The sequence below is a fragment of the Polypterus senegalus genome, chromosome 6, assembly GCF_016835505.1.
Source record: "Polypterus senegalus isolate Bchr_013 chromosome 6, ASM1683550v1, whole genome shotgun sequence".
Lineage (NCBI taxonomy): Eukaryota > Metazoa > Chordata > Cladistia > Polypteriformes > Polypteridae > Polypterus > Polypterus senegalus.
The window spans coordinates 189,504,519-189,518,958 of NC_053159.1; the positions used below are offsets into that span (position 1 = coordinate 189,504,519).

At 39.2% G+C, this 14,440-nt stretch overlaps 1 protein-coding gene across 1 annotated transcript in view; it reads right to left on the reverse strand.

Annotated features, from left to right (window-relative positions):
- The window catches only part of itga4 (integrin alpha 4), a 191,297-nt gene that overhangs the window by 21,182 nt on the left and 155,675 nt on the right, over positions 1–14,440 (reverse strand). The window contains exons 18-19 of the mRNA XM_039757752.1: positions 13,502–13,652; positions 7,289–7,387 (exon numbers count right to left, since the gene is read on the reverse strand). Coding sequence (XP_039613686.1) covers positions 7,289–7,387; positions 13,502–13,652 — 250 coding nt within the window. The remainder of the gene's footprint in view (positions 1–7,288; positions 7,388–13,501; positions 13,653–14,440) is intronic.

Below are 14,440 nucleotides of genomic sequence, written 5' to 3' on the forward strand. Positions count from 1 at the left end.
TTAAAAAAAATTGAACAACTAAAACAACAGTTTCACAGTCTCGATGCAGTGGCTTCAACATTCATGTCTTGTTACCATCAACTCTGACCTCGATGGCTGACGACAAATTGATTGCTGCAGCCGATCTTCTCGTTGATCAATATAGCACTGACATTTCACCACTGTTATGCGCTCAATTGTTGTCATTTCATGCATGTTTAAAATCCATCCTGTCAACCACATCGACTGTTTTCAAAGTAGCTGAACTGTTGCTGATAGGTCACTGATAGATAGATAGATAGATAGATAGATAGATAGATAGATAGATAGATAGATAGATAGATAGATAGATAGATAGATAGATACTTTATTAATCCCAAGGGGAAATTCACATAATCCAGCAGCAGTATACTGATACAAAAAACAATATTAAATTAAATAGTAATAAAAATGAAAAAAATAAAAATAAAAAAGCAGACAATAACTTTGAGTAATGTTAGCATTTACTCCCCCGGGTGGAATTGAAGAGTCGCATAGTGTGGTGGAGGAACGATCTCCTCAGTCTGTCACTGAAGCTACTCCTCTGCCTGGAGATGACACTGTTCAGTGGATGCAGTGGATTGTTCATGATCGACAGGAGTTTGCTTAATGCCCGTTGCTCTGCCACAGATGTTAAACTGTCCAACTTTACTCCTACAATAGAGCCTGCCTTCTTAACAAGTTTGTCCAGGCGTGAGGCATCCCTCTTCTTTACGTTGCCTTCCCAGCACACCACCCCATAGAAGAGGGCGCTCGCCACAACCGTCTGATAGAACATCTGCAGCATTTTATTGCAGATGTTGAAGGATGCCAACCTTCTCAGAAAGTATAGTCGGCTCTGGCCTTTCTTACATAGATCATCAACATTGGCAGTCCAGTCCAAGTTATCATCCAGCAGCACTCCCAGGTATTTATAGGTCTGTACCCTCTGCACAGTCACCTCTGATGATCACAGGGTCCATGAGGGGCCTGGGCCTCCTAAAATCCACCACCAGCTCCTTGGTCTTGCTGGTGTTAAGGTGTAAGTGGTTTGAGTCGCACCATTTAACAAAGTCTTTGATTAGCTTCCTGTACTCCTCCTGCCCACTCCTGATGCAGCCCACAATAGCAGTGTCATCAATGAACTTTTGCACGTGGCAGGACTCTGAGTCGTATTGGAAGTCTGATGTATATAGATTGAACAGGACCGGAGAAAGTCCAGTCCCCTGCGGCTCCCCTGTATTGCTGAACACAATGTCAGACCTGCAGTTCCAAAGACGCACATATTGAGGTCTGTCTGTAAGATAATTCACGATCCATGCCACCAGGTGTGAGTCTACTCCCATCTCAGTCAGCTTGTTGATGTTTCCATGACTTACATGTTACTGCTGACTACGCCAATGATTGTTGCTGCGAGTGAATGGAGTTCTTCAAGTTAAAACCCATCAAAAATGACCTCAGAAGCGCCATGTTGTACAACAGACTTAATGGCCTGGCTGTACTCTCAATTGAAAACGAGCATGTCAGACAACTTGACGTGTCAAACATTATGGTGACTGTTGCGCAACAGAAGGCACACAAATGAGTATTTTAAGTTACTAATGACATTAGAAGTAATATGATTTGTGAATTGTCAGTCAGTTCCACTTTTGTAAGCTTTAACAGTTTAACAAATCTGTTTTATTGTGTACTTTAGTAAGGCATATTGTGCACTAGTGTTACAGCTGTGAGGATTTGTGAGCCTCACCACTTTATGATGTCCATTTTCTCAGAACTTGTGTAAAGCAGGTCAAAGGTGTCGTAGTATCCCGTCAGCCGGTGTTGTCATTTTAATTCGTTACAAATTGAAATGGCTTCATTTAACAGCACAGAACAGTTTCTATTTTCTAGCTTATGTTACATTTTAATCATCTTCTTTCAATAAGTTGTCTTGGAAAAGCTTACTACTACAACTATCCACACCTCCCACATTCCATTCCCAAAATGTATTTTATTTTTGCTAACTTATAGCTTATTAAGTTATTACAAATTCCATTTAGAGAGCTGGTTTGTTTGTCACCAGTGTGTGATCTGATAGTGACGTGGTCCTGGACGCCAATGCCCAACCGGCCCCTAGGATCTAATTGCGAATCAATTACTAACAGACGGGAGGGGCCCACATCAGGGTGCTGCATGGAGGTCTTCTGCAATTTGGCTACGCCACTGGTGGGACCGAACATTTTTGGTTGTTGCCGTGGGCCAATGATATACTCCATGGGGCATCCATCACTTCAACATTCTCATGAGGTGTAAGGACAGCAATCCGATTTTGGGAAATGGAGTTATCTCAGGCAAGAAAGTCTCGCATCCTAATCTGTAAAAGTTTGTCTTTGATTTTTGTTATATACATGTATTTTTTTGAGGGGGTGGGGATTACATAAATTGTCTTGTCTGTTAATCTTCTATATAAAGCAGAATGTAACAACCGTGTATGTTATCATCCATTTGACCCTTACTAAGTATAAGGGGGTGCCAGAGAGCCCCAGACAAAGCAATATAGTCCACAAAATAAGAATATAAATACAATAAAGAGTTTTCATTGTACAAAGCACCTTTCAATGAACATGTCTACAACAATTAACCACAATCTTATATATAAAGCAGACTGTAGCAATCTTGTCATCCAGTTGACGCTTGGAACGTTTCTGGTGTGTTCTCCGTAAAAGCAACCCGACAGTTTTCTCATGAAAAATCTGTATTATTATTTGTTTGTCATTTTAATATTAATATTTAATATTAAATATTTAATTAAATATTTATATATTATATATATTCATATATTATAAATTTATACTATATTTTATATATACATTTATATATTATGTATTATATATTTATTTAATATTTAATATAATAGTTCACTTCCCGGGTCCTCCCTGCGTGGAGTTTGCATGTTCTCCCCGTGTCTGCGTGGGTTTCCTCCGGTGCTCTGGTTTCCTCCCACAGTCCAATGACATGCAGGTTAGGTGCATTGGCAATTCTAAATTGTCCCCAATGTGTGCTTGCTGTGTGGGTGTGTGTGTGTGTGCCCTGCGGTGGACTGGCACCCAGCCTGGGGTTTGTTTCCTTCCTTGCGCCCTGTGTTGGCTGAGATTGGCTCCAGCAGACCCCTGTGACCCTGTAGTTAGGATATAGCGGGTTGGATAATGGATGGATTTAATATAACACCTCATCACCAATCAAGAAAGCCCAGCAGAGACCACACTTCCTGAGGTGGCCGAAGCAAGCAAGTCTTCCCCATTCCATCCTCACCATGTTCTACAGAGGCACCATTGAGAGTGTGCTGACCAGCTGCATCACGGTCTGGTATGGCAACTGCAAGATATCTGACTGTATGTGCCTGCAAAGCATAGTGAAGACAGCATTGGGGTGCCTCTCCTACAGGACATACTTTACAAACGCAGTGTCCGCAAGGCCTGCAGCATTGTGCAGGACCCCTTACACCCCTCACATGGACCTTTCACACTTCTGCCACCCAAGAGAAGATACTTCAGCATCAGAGCCAGATCTGACAGGCTGCAGGATGGTTTTTACCACCAAGCTGTCAGACTCCTTAGCACCATGCTGTCTCCTGGGGTTTTCCACCTCATCCGGCCTCATCCACCTCTAAAAACATAACTTTTATACATGCAAGCCACTTTCCTGCAAAGACGAGTGTGCATGTAGAAAAGAACTGAAAATCTAATACTGACCTTGAAGGATTTTGCACACTGCACTTTGACATTCTTTGATATCCTTCTGCTGTGAAACATTCTGACCTGTCATTGTTTACACGTCTTAAACAATTATCATCATACTCTGATAATTTCTGCATTATCTATATCTATTATTTATTTATTTATATTACATATTTTTATACTATATTTATGTATCTAGATTGCATAATACCATACATTGCATCAATGTTCATATTGCTTACTACATGTCAATATTGCTGCTACTTCTTTGTCTTGCCTTTGCACAATGTCTTGTTTTGTTTGTGTTTTAATTTTAATTTTAAATTAAAATTTTCTGTGGTGGGCTGGCACCCTGCCCGGGGTTTGTTTCCTGCCTTGCACCTTGTGTTGGCTGGGATTGGCTCCAGCAGACTCCCGTGACCCTGTAGTTAGGATATAGCAGGTTGTATAATGGATGGATGGACGGATGGAATTTAAATTTTAATTCTATTTTTAATTTAATTTTAGTTTTTTATTTGCACTTCATGTTTTTACACTGTGGACCCTGAGCTTCGTAATTTCATCTATCTGTATACATGTATATGGTTGAGATGACAATAAAGTGAGCTACCACAGCTATGCTGATGACACACAGCTGTACTTATCAATAGCTCCTGATGACCCTGATTCTATTGATTCACTAACAATATGTCTGACTTGTATCTCAGAATGGATGAATAGTAACTTTCTCAAGTTAAATAAAGAGAAAACTGAAATCTTAGTGATTGGCAATAATGGATACAATGAGGCTATTAGAAATAAACTGGATACATTAGGATCAAAAGTCAAGACAGAGGTAAAAAGCTTAGGGGTAATTGTTGACTGTAATCTGAATTTTAAATCGCATATTCATCAGATCATTAGGACAGCATTTTTTCACTTAAGAAACATAGCTAAAGTTAGACCTCTTATATCACTGAAAGATGCGGAGAAATTAGTTCACGCGTTTGTTTTCAGTCGACTAGATTACTGTAACGCACTCCTCTCAGGACTACCCAAAAAAGACATAAATCGTTTGCAAAGAGTGCAGAATGCAACTGCTAGAATCCTAACTAGGAAAAGAAAATCTGAACACATTTCCCCAGTTTTGATGTCACTACACTGGTTACCTGTGTCATTCAGGATTGACTTTAAAATTCTGCTTATGGTTTATAAAGCATTAAATAATCTCGCTCTATCTTATATATCAGAATGTCTGACACCTTATATTCCAAATCGTAACCTTAGATCCTCAAATGAGTGTCTCCTTAGAATTCCAAGAACAAAACTTAAAAGAAGTGGTGAGGCGGCCTTCTGCTGCTATGCACCTAAAATCTGGAATAGCCTGCCAATAGGAATTTGCCAGGGTGATACAGTAGAGTAAATTAAAACACTGCTGAAAACACATTACTTTAACATGGCCTTTTTATAACTTAAATTTAACTTAATCCTGATACTCTGTATGTTCAATTTCCTCATAATAACTATTCATGGTGGCTCTAAAATCTCTACTGACCCCTACTCTCTCTTCTGTTTCTTTTTCCGGCTTCTTTGTGGTGGTGGCCTGCGCCACCTCCACCTACTTAAAGCTTCATGATGCTCCAACAATGATGGATGGATTAAAAGGCAGGAGTCTACGTGACCATCATTTTCAAGTCCTTCCGTGAGAACCCTAAATACACAGAGGACTGTTTCATTTATGTTAGGTAGAATGCCCAGAGGGGACTGGGCAGTCTAATGGTCTGGAATCCCTACAGATTTTATTTTTTTCTCCAGCCGTCTGGAGTTTTTTTTTGTTTTTTCTGTCCACCCTGGCCATTGGAACTTACTATTATTCTATGTTAATTACAGTTGACTTATTTTATTTTCTTACTGTGTCTTTTATTTTTCTATTCTTTATTATGTAAAGCACTTTGAGCTACTGCTTGTATGAAAATGTGCTATAGAAATAAATGTTGTTGTTGTTGACTTTTTTGTTAAATATATTTTCATCTCACATTATTCTTATTGTAACAATTGTCACAATAACAGTCCAAAGACATTGAAAAAGGTTTGGGGCAGCCACCCATATATTATGCCCTGGCTGCAAATGGGTAATTTTGTCATAATGTTATTTGCTCAGAGTCCAAAACAGAACTGATTTGAGTGTGAGAATACGGCAGCTTTAAAGGCCGGGACAGGAAGTGACATCATCAGGGGCCAGAACCAGAAGTGATGTCGTTGGGTCCGGAATTGACGTCATCAATGGCACCAGAACCAGAAAGTGACATGTTTGGGGGCTGCAGTAGTGACATGATCAATTACGCCGGTGCCGGAAATGATGTCATCAATGGTGCCGGGACCTACCGGGATTTCCCATGGAAGGTCTGCAGAGGATTGAGAGAGAAAGTCAGTGCAGCTCACCACCCCCTGGTCTGGTGTGCTACTACTATTATTCAGGCCCTTTAGCTGCCTCCCAATCACACGTGTGTGACACAATGTTGTAATGGTAACAGAATTAAATCAACCTAACTATAATATTCATTTAATTAAGGTTTTTTTCGTCATCAAAAATTGTGCAGGTAAAAATTTATTACTACACCACAACACAAAAATGAATCTGTCAAGCTGTATTTTTTTTAATTAGATTTTTCCTTTGGTTTAATGCTTGTTATCTTATGCTGATCTGGGCATGTGGTGAGTGGGGCAAAAATAAGGACGAACGTTGGTCACATTACCCCAAAAGATTTTTAATAAGGAACTGCTTTTCTCTAGAGGTATTATGTTCATGCAGCAGCCCTGGGCTTAGTTTTTCTCCTGGGGCAGCAGTACAGACTGTGGCGGACGGCTGGGGCTCATGCACAGTCAGGACGCCTGGAAGATGGAAGGACTAGTAGAGGAGCAGTACCTCCCCTGGAACACGAGAAGGCCACAGGAACAGAGCTTGGAAGCTCAACCTTGTGGAGACCTGTGGCCACCACCAGGAAGCGTCTGGATGGATCAGAAGCCATGGTATGCAGCACTTCCACCACACCAGGAAGTGCTGCAGGAAGGTCGTCAGGGAGCACCTGGAGCCCATCCGGGTGCATTATAAAAGGGGTCGCCTCACTTCATTCAAGGAGCCAGAGTTGGGTGGAACAGGATGGCGCTTGCGAGGAGTGGAGTAGAGGCGACAATAATGAGCAGAAGGAAAGAAAGGACTGTGAGTTATATCTGTTGTGATTTGTGCACGGTGTGTGAAGTGCAAAGGACTGTAAAGAAGAGAACTGAAAATAAAAAGCGTGAACTTGTGTAAGTGTGTCTCTTGTGTCTGTCTGTGCCAGGTTAAGCGCTGGTATAGTGCCATCTACTGTCACACTGGCGTAGCCGGCAGGATTCCTGGCCATATTGCAATGCAGGGACCTGGGAACATCTTTGTTTGCGACTACCCGGCACAGCAGCGCAAGGCACACACGATCCCAAAGCATGTACATGCACTCTTCTGCAACAGTAACTCAGCCGATAGTCTGCCAAGGGCTCACAAAAGCATCACTCTCTTTGTACTCAAATTGTGTTTGACAGAATCCGGACACGCATACCTGGGAAAGCGAGTTGATGTACAAATGGCCGACGGAACACTTCAGCTTGTTCAAAAGCTGCTCCTCCTGATGAAAATCACAGCTGATGTGTTTCTCCTCCTGAAATTGTAAAACAGAAGTCAGTCAGTCAGTCCACCATTGTTGGTTATAGTCTCACAGCACACATAATGTTGTTAAATCTGAGCCCACAAACGTAAAAACAGGAATGAAAACTCAAAGTTGTCATATTTTTTACCAGATTCTCCCATCCCCCTGGCTGGGGTTCAAAACTCTCATTTCTGTTCAATTTTGTATAAAAGCTAAAGAAATGTCCAAAGTCCCATGTGGTTCATTGGATATGATTGGTGGTTTTGCTGAGCTCTCTTGTGTTTCTTCTGGATTTGTGATTTTCTGGATTTTTTGACCTCAGCTACTGAATTGTGTGCTAGGACTCGTTTGATTCTGAATTGTCTTTGTCTTTCCAGGTGACTCCTTTTGTCTTTCTGCCCCCTTGAAGCTAATTTGTACAAAAAAATCTGCTTATTTATAAAGATACCATGTTGGCCGTTTTGTTACTAGCTGGGGTTTGACGGTCCATGTGGGCATTTTGAATATTTCTGGAACTCTCAGGTTCATAACAACAGTAGACCTGACCCTGAAATTCAAGAAGGGACTAAAAACTCTATAAACAGGCCACAAAATACAAATTAGACCTGGACCCGAAACTCAATAACAGCCTGAAAATGCTAAGCAGACCTAAAAATACAAATTAGAAACAAAGGTTATTATAGTTGTTTTTTTTATATTAGTTTTTATTTCTGTATATTTTCTGACCTTACTTGGAAATTCATTTTAGTTTTAGTTTTCCTTTATCATGTATTTTTAGTTTTAATTTAGTTTTTATTTCACAAAGACAATTCCACTTTATTTTTATATCTATTACTTTCAGTTTTAGTTTTAATAATTATGGTCGGGTTTAAGAGCTACTATGGAGTTTAGTTTTGTGTCACAGTCAAGCAGGACTGTACACTTAACATGTTTGGATATAATGAGTTTAAAAGCTTAGTACACAACATGGTTTACTATCTGGTTTTGTCCATTAAAAACAAGCAGAATCAAAGCCAGATACTGAATATGAACAATTTTATACAATTTTATCATTTTTAAAATATATTTCTGTCATTTGTTCTGAACAAACGTGAGCTGACTATTGACATTTTTCATCCTTTTTTTCCTTACTTAGAATGGGCCAATTTCTGATGAAAGTTAGATGAATTTTAAGGTTTGAGGGTTATTTCTCTAAATGTGTACAGCACACAACATATCCTGCTCCAACACAATGTGCTTACAGTTATTGCATTTAATAATACATTCAATCCACCTACCAAGATAAATGGATTGGCAAATAATTTGGAATCCGTTAAATCATTACAGAAGGATTTGAACAGCAGACATGCTTGGGCAGATTTGTGGCAAATGGAATTTAACGTCAGTCAATGTAAAATATTACATGTATGAAGTTAAAATGTGAGGTTTGAATACACCAGGGGTCTTCAATCGCGGTCCTAGAGGGTTGCAGTAGCTGCAGGTTTTTATTCCAACTAGTTTCCTGATTAGAAGACAGTCCATGATAATAATGAAACGTGGTATTGAACTGTTTGGCTTGTTAATGCTTACATTCATCTAAGAGAAATTTTAATTGCATTGTAGAGTTTCCTTCTGTGAGAACATTTTCCAAGTGTTTTCTGGACCAGAATAGATTTAAACTTAATAGTTCTTCCCCTCTCATTCATTTCTAAACATTTTTTTTATCACAGATAGTTCATGGTAAGCACGTTACGCTGGAAAGCTGCTAGTTTATTGGTTAACTGCATCTCATTATTAACTAATGTCTGGTTAAGAAAACAGGCAACAATTCAAACTTAAATGCAGCTACTAAAATCTAAAATAGGCAATTAAGGATTCCTCTATTTTGAGAGAGATAGAAAGATTAAAAAGAGGGAGACAAATATTTTAAAGCTTAATTCTGCCACCGGATTATTTTCACAATATCAGGTATTTGGAGCTGTGAATGTAAAACTAAAAAGAAAGATAAATTAATAAACAATGAATGAATACAAAATAACAAAGTATGTTTAGTTTTTCATCAGTTGGCAGCCTCTCTTCGCCTACCTACTTGTAGTTCAGTTAGGATGTTGCCAACTCAGGAATTTTACAAGGTTTGTGTTGCTTATTTGTTAAACAACCTTTTTAAAGAAAATGTGATTGATCCGCAACAATATCCTGATCTAGCATGTTGACCGTGTCAGTCTCTCGTTTTATTTTCAAAAAGGATTTCTTATGTGTAAAGTGGCAGGTGAACAAAATGCAGACACCTGAGAAATAAACTGAAACGTTACGCACTCGGGATTCTTCTCTCTATACATTAAACGTTTTGTTGACCAGCACCTTCCGGATTTAGGGATTTAAATTTCATTTTGATATTCAGCAAGCGCCAAGAAATGCAGCAGCTCATCATAAGGGAAACTATTGAAGCGGGCAGACATGGCAGGGGCGCCCTCAGCTCCCAATGAAGGCACTCGAAGACTCAGGAAAGACAGCAGAAATACGCTTTATTGTATGGCGAGCATGTAGACTCGACTCAGATGGAACAAGGAGCTTTTTCTTTTATTACCATTCCTATCATTTCAGCCATTATTCTTTCTCATCTGACTTCTAGCGTTCCATTTGGATTAAAGGCCAGAAGTCCACATGACCATCATCATCAGGTTCTTCCATGTGAACCCTGAATACCATGAGGACTGATTGAGGTCATTTGTGTTAGGCAGAATGTCTAGAGGGGACTGGGTGGTCTCCTGGCCTAGGAGCCCCTGCAGATTTTATTTTTTTTCTCCAGCCGTATGGATTATTTTTTGTTTTTTCTGTCCTCCCTGGCCATCTGACCTTACTTTTATTCTATGTTAATTAGTGTTGCCTAATTTTATTTTCTTATATGTTTTGTCTTTTTGCTCTTTCTTCATCCTGTAAAGCATGTCGAGCTCATCATTTGTATGAAAATGTGCTACAGAAATAAATGTTGTTGTTGTTGTTGTTCCATTGCTCCAGTCCTGCCTCTAATTAATTCCACCAATAATTCTTAACTGGGCTTAGCTTTGAGGGGGTGTCAAACCCTGCTCTGTCCATCTTATCAGTTTGATAAGGGCTGTTTTCTCCCCCTACAATGATTTACAACCAAGCAGTTCACATTCCCTTCTTCAGCTCTCTACAACATCTGACCTTTGGCTTATGAAAAACTGGTGTTTTCTGGTTCATAAAAGAATAATAAAGAATACTAAGGGGCTTTGCCCCCTGCTTGCTTTGCTCACCAACCCCAGGGCCTGCGCTAGATAGATAGATAGATAGATAGATAGATAGATAGATAGATAGATAGATAGATAGATAGATAGATAGATAGATAGATAGATAGATACTTTATTAATCCCAAGGGGCAATTCACATACTACAGAAGCAGCATACTGATAAAAAACAATATTAACTTAAAGAGTGATAACAATGCAGGTATAACAGACAATAACTTTGTATAATGTTAACGTTTACCCCCCCAAGGTGGAACTGAAGAGTCGCATTACATTACAGCGAGTAATTAAACATATTAAAAAAATAGTAAAGCGTAATAATTTGAAAGTAAATTATGTTTCATGTTGCGTTAGAGTTGGCTTTTGAAATTAACACACAAACACTTTTGCTGTAAAACATCAGTAAAAACTATTTTTTTAATTAAATTTTTGTCAATATTGCATTGAATTTTGATTCTGTGTTGTGTTTGGACTTTCATCGTGACAACGCAACGTATAACTGCCTGCGATTGAATTTCGTTTCTTTCTCTCTATTAAACGACTTTTTCGAATGTTTGTCTCTGAGATTTGTTAATTGTCTTTGCGAAAGCTATTCTAATGGGTAACTGTTAACGTTTTAATACAAATGGCATATCAAGATCTCTTTTGGTGTCTAATGTTATCTGCGGGAGATGTACTACATTACCTTTCTTGGATACATCCTTCTTTCTACAGTAATTCGGCCGGTGGAAGACAGCATGGTGTTAACGGTTGTAGATATTCTTTGTGATATTGTAAGTTGATGTTTTCATCTTCCACACCATCATCACCACCAACTGTTTCAGCACAGTCTATTGATACGCATTTAACTAATATGCAATTTAACCGATTGGTAATTCTGGCGTTAATTCGTTTCACTTCCTCGTTTCTTGGTGCTAGTATTGCCCGTGTACTCATTTTTTCTGTTGATAACCCTTCGTGGTGAAATTCTTCAATAAGATTTGGACATGATACGTCTTCTTTAATTGGGAACTTAAAAGTTAGGAAAACGTTAAAAGAGCTGAGAGAGCAGGAAGTGTGTCTGACAAAAGCAGTCACACAAATGTGAGAGGATAGCGTGTCTGAAAATGGTTGAGAGGAGGACAGAACTTGAAAACATCTCATGGCCAAAGTCTCGACTCGTGGAACTTGGAAAAATCTCTTAAAAAAGTCTTGCCTCGTCTCAGAATTTTTTTATATAATAGAGATGTAAGCATAAGTCTTTTTAATCCGAACTCTTACATCTTAATCCTTAGTATAAAACAATGCTTACTTTCTCGTGTGCTTATAATACTGTTCTAGTACGTGTAAATTACCAATTTTAAGACTCATGCACACTGGAATTTGGTATAAACTGTATATTGGGCTCAGTCAGAATTTGCGCGAACATGCTGTCATTTATGTACAGACTGAAAATCTATAAGGGGATTATCTGTATATCTAATATTACTGAACGAATGGCAGATTTGAAAGTTACCAGGCACATCCAAAGTTAAACGATCACCTTGGTATCTTTCACTAACACCTAAAGCAGAATCTCTCATGCTGTCACTATCAGCTCCTAAAGAACTGCCACTGTTATCACACAGTAAATCACTTTTCTTCGTCACACGCTTTACATGACCGTATTCAGCTCGCTCCGTCACTGCAAATGCTACATCAGCACCCACCCTCTGTCACTAGCCGCTGATAACTGGATGGATATATGTGGGCGGCTCGTGGTGGATGACTTTCTGTTTTAGAGTTAAAGGTTACAAGGGTTAAAAATTAGCACCAGGAATATATAGTAAAAAAAATGAAATTCTTAAAATATTTTAATTAATTTTGGGACCCCTGCAGCCCAGGTCAGTCCTTCCTTGCATAAGTCTGCTTATTATGAAAATGAAAAATATTTTTAGTAAGTTATTTTATTTCAATTAGTCTTTTCAGCCACTTTATTAGTTTGCGTTTAGTTTTAGTTTTTCATTTCAGTTGTGTTAATTATTTTATTTCAGTTTGCGAAAAAAAAAAAAAATAATAGCTTCAGTTTTGATTTTAGTTTTCTTTAACTATAATAACCTTAATTAGAAATGGCTCATAAAACTCAAAAACAGACCTGGAAACTCAATGTAGGCCTGGCCCTGAAACTGAAAAAAGGCCTAAAAACTCAAGGTAGGTTTCAATATAATAGCTAGGCCTGGCCCAGAAACCTAAACACAGGGCTGAAAATTCAATGTAGATTTCAAAACACAAATGAGATCTTGCCCCAAAACACAAAAACAGGCCCAAAAACTCAGCGTAGGCCTTGAAAAATATAACAAGAACCGGAAAACTGTAAATACACCTCAAAATACAAATTAGATCTGGTCCTGAAACTCAACACAGGCCTGAAAATGCTAAGAAGCCCTCAAAATATAAATTAGAAAATGCCCTAAAACTAACAAATGGGCCTGAAAACTTAATTTAGGCTCCAAAACACAAAGTAGTTCTGGCCCTGAAACTGAAAGCAGGCCTAAAAACTCAATGTAGGCTTGAAAATAAAAATTAGGGCTGACCTTGAAACACAAACACCAGCCTGAAAACTCAAAGTAGGTCTCAACATAAAAACTAGGTCTGGCCCTGAAATACAAAAATCAGGTTTAAGGTCTGCACAGACCTGAAGACAATAACTGGTTTAAATTGGGCCCATTATGTCACATCTTCAGGCCCCATTATATTACATAAGCATTAGGGACCAATGAATATGGAACATTATTGAAAAATATGAAAACCATTAATAAAAACAAGATAGAAACTGACAAAAATATTTTATTAACAAAAATAATAAACTAATTAAGGAATCAAGACCTGACAACTTGAGTACAAACTGAGGAATATTTACCGATTCCAGGACTTTAATGAAGTGAAGGCTTTTGGGGAGGCTGACGTGAATGGTCGTCTGGTAGGCATCGTCTCCCGCATTGAACAGGGACATGCTGAGCGTCACCGTCTTTCCACTTCCGATTGCAAAATATCTTTTACCAGCTGTGGACCTGCAGAGACACAGCAAACAAACAATGAGTGAAAAGGCAGGTGGGTGGGGCAGCAGTAGAAAGTGGCCAGACACAAGACCTGAATACAACTATTGGGGACAAACAATACGAGGGTCCATATTGAGGCTCAGGGTGAAAACCAAAAGAAATAAGAGTTTTAACCCATAACTCGAATATATATGGGAGGGTGTGTGTAACGGAACAGGTTAGCGCAGTGAAGTTGAGAGAGAGAGAGAATGAAAAAGAGAGCTAGGTCAAAAGGGGTGGAGCCTGAGAGAGGGAGAGAAGAGTCAGAAGGGGTGGAGCCTGAGAGAGAGAGAGAGAGAGAAAATGAAAAACAGAGATAGGACAGAAGGGATGGAGCCTGAGAGAAAGAGAGAGAGAGAGATAGAGAATGAAAAAGAGATATAGGTCAGTAAAGGTGGAGCCTAAGAAAGAGGGAGAGGAGTTAAGCAAATGTGGAGCCTGAGAGAGAGAATGAAAAGAGATAGGTCAGAAGGGGTGGAGCCTGAGAGAGGGAGAGATGAGTCAGAAGGGGAGGTGCCTGAGTAGGAGAGAGAGAGAGAAAAATGTAAAGAAAAATAAGTCAGAACGGGTGGAGCCTGAGAGAGAGGGGGAGAGAGGAGTCTGAAAGGGAGGAGCCTGAGAAAGATGGAAACAGACAGAAAGATGAAGAGAGAAAGAGAAAGGAGTCAGAAGGGTGGAGCCAGAGAGAGTCACTTTATAGACTTCACATTAAAGGTAAATCCTAACTTTCTGCAGACCAGCAGACATTGCACTCCCTGTCC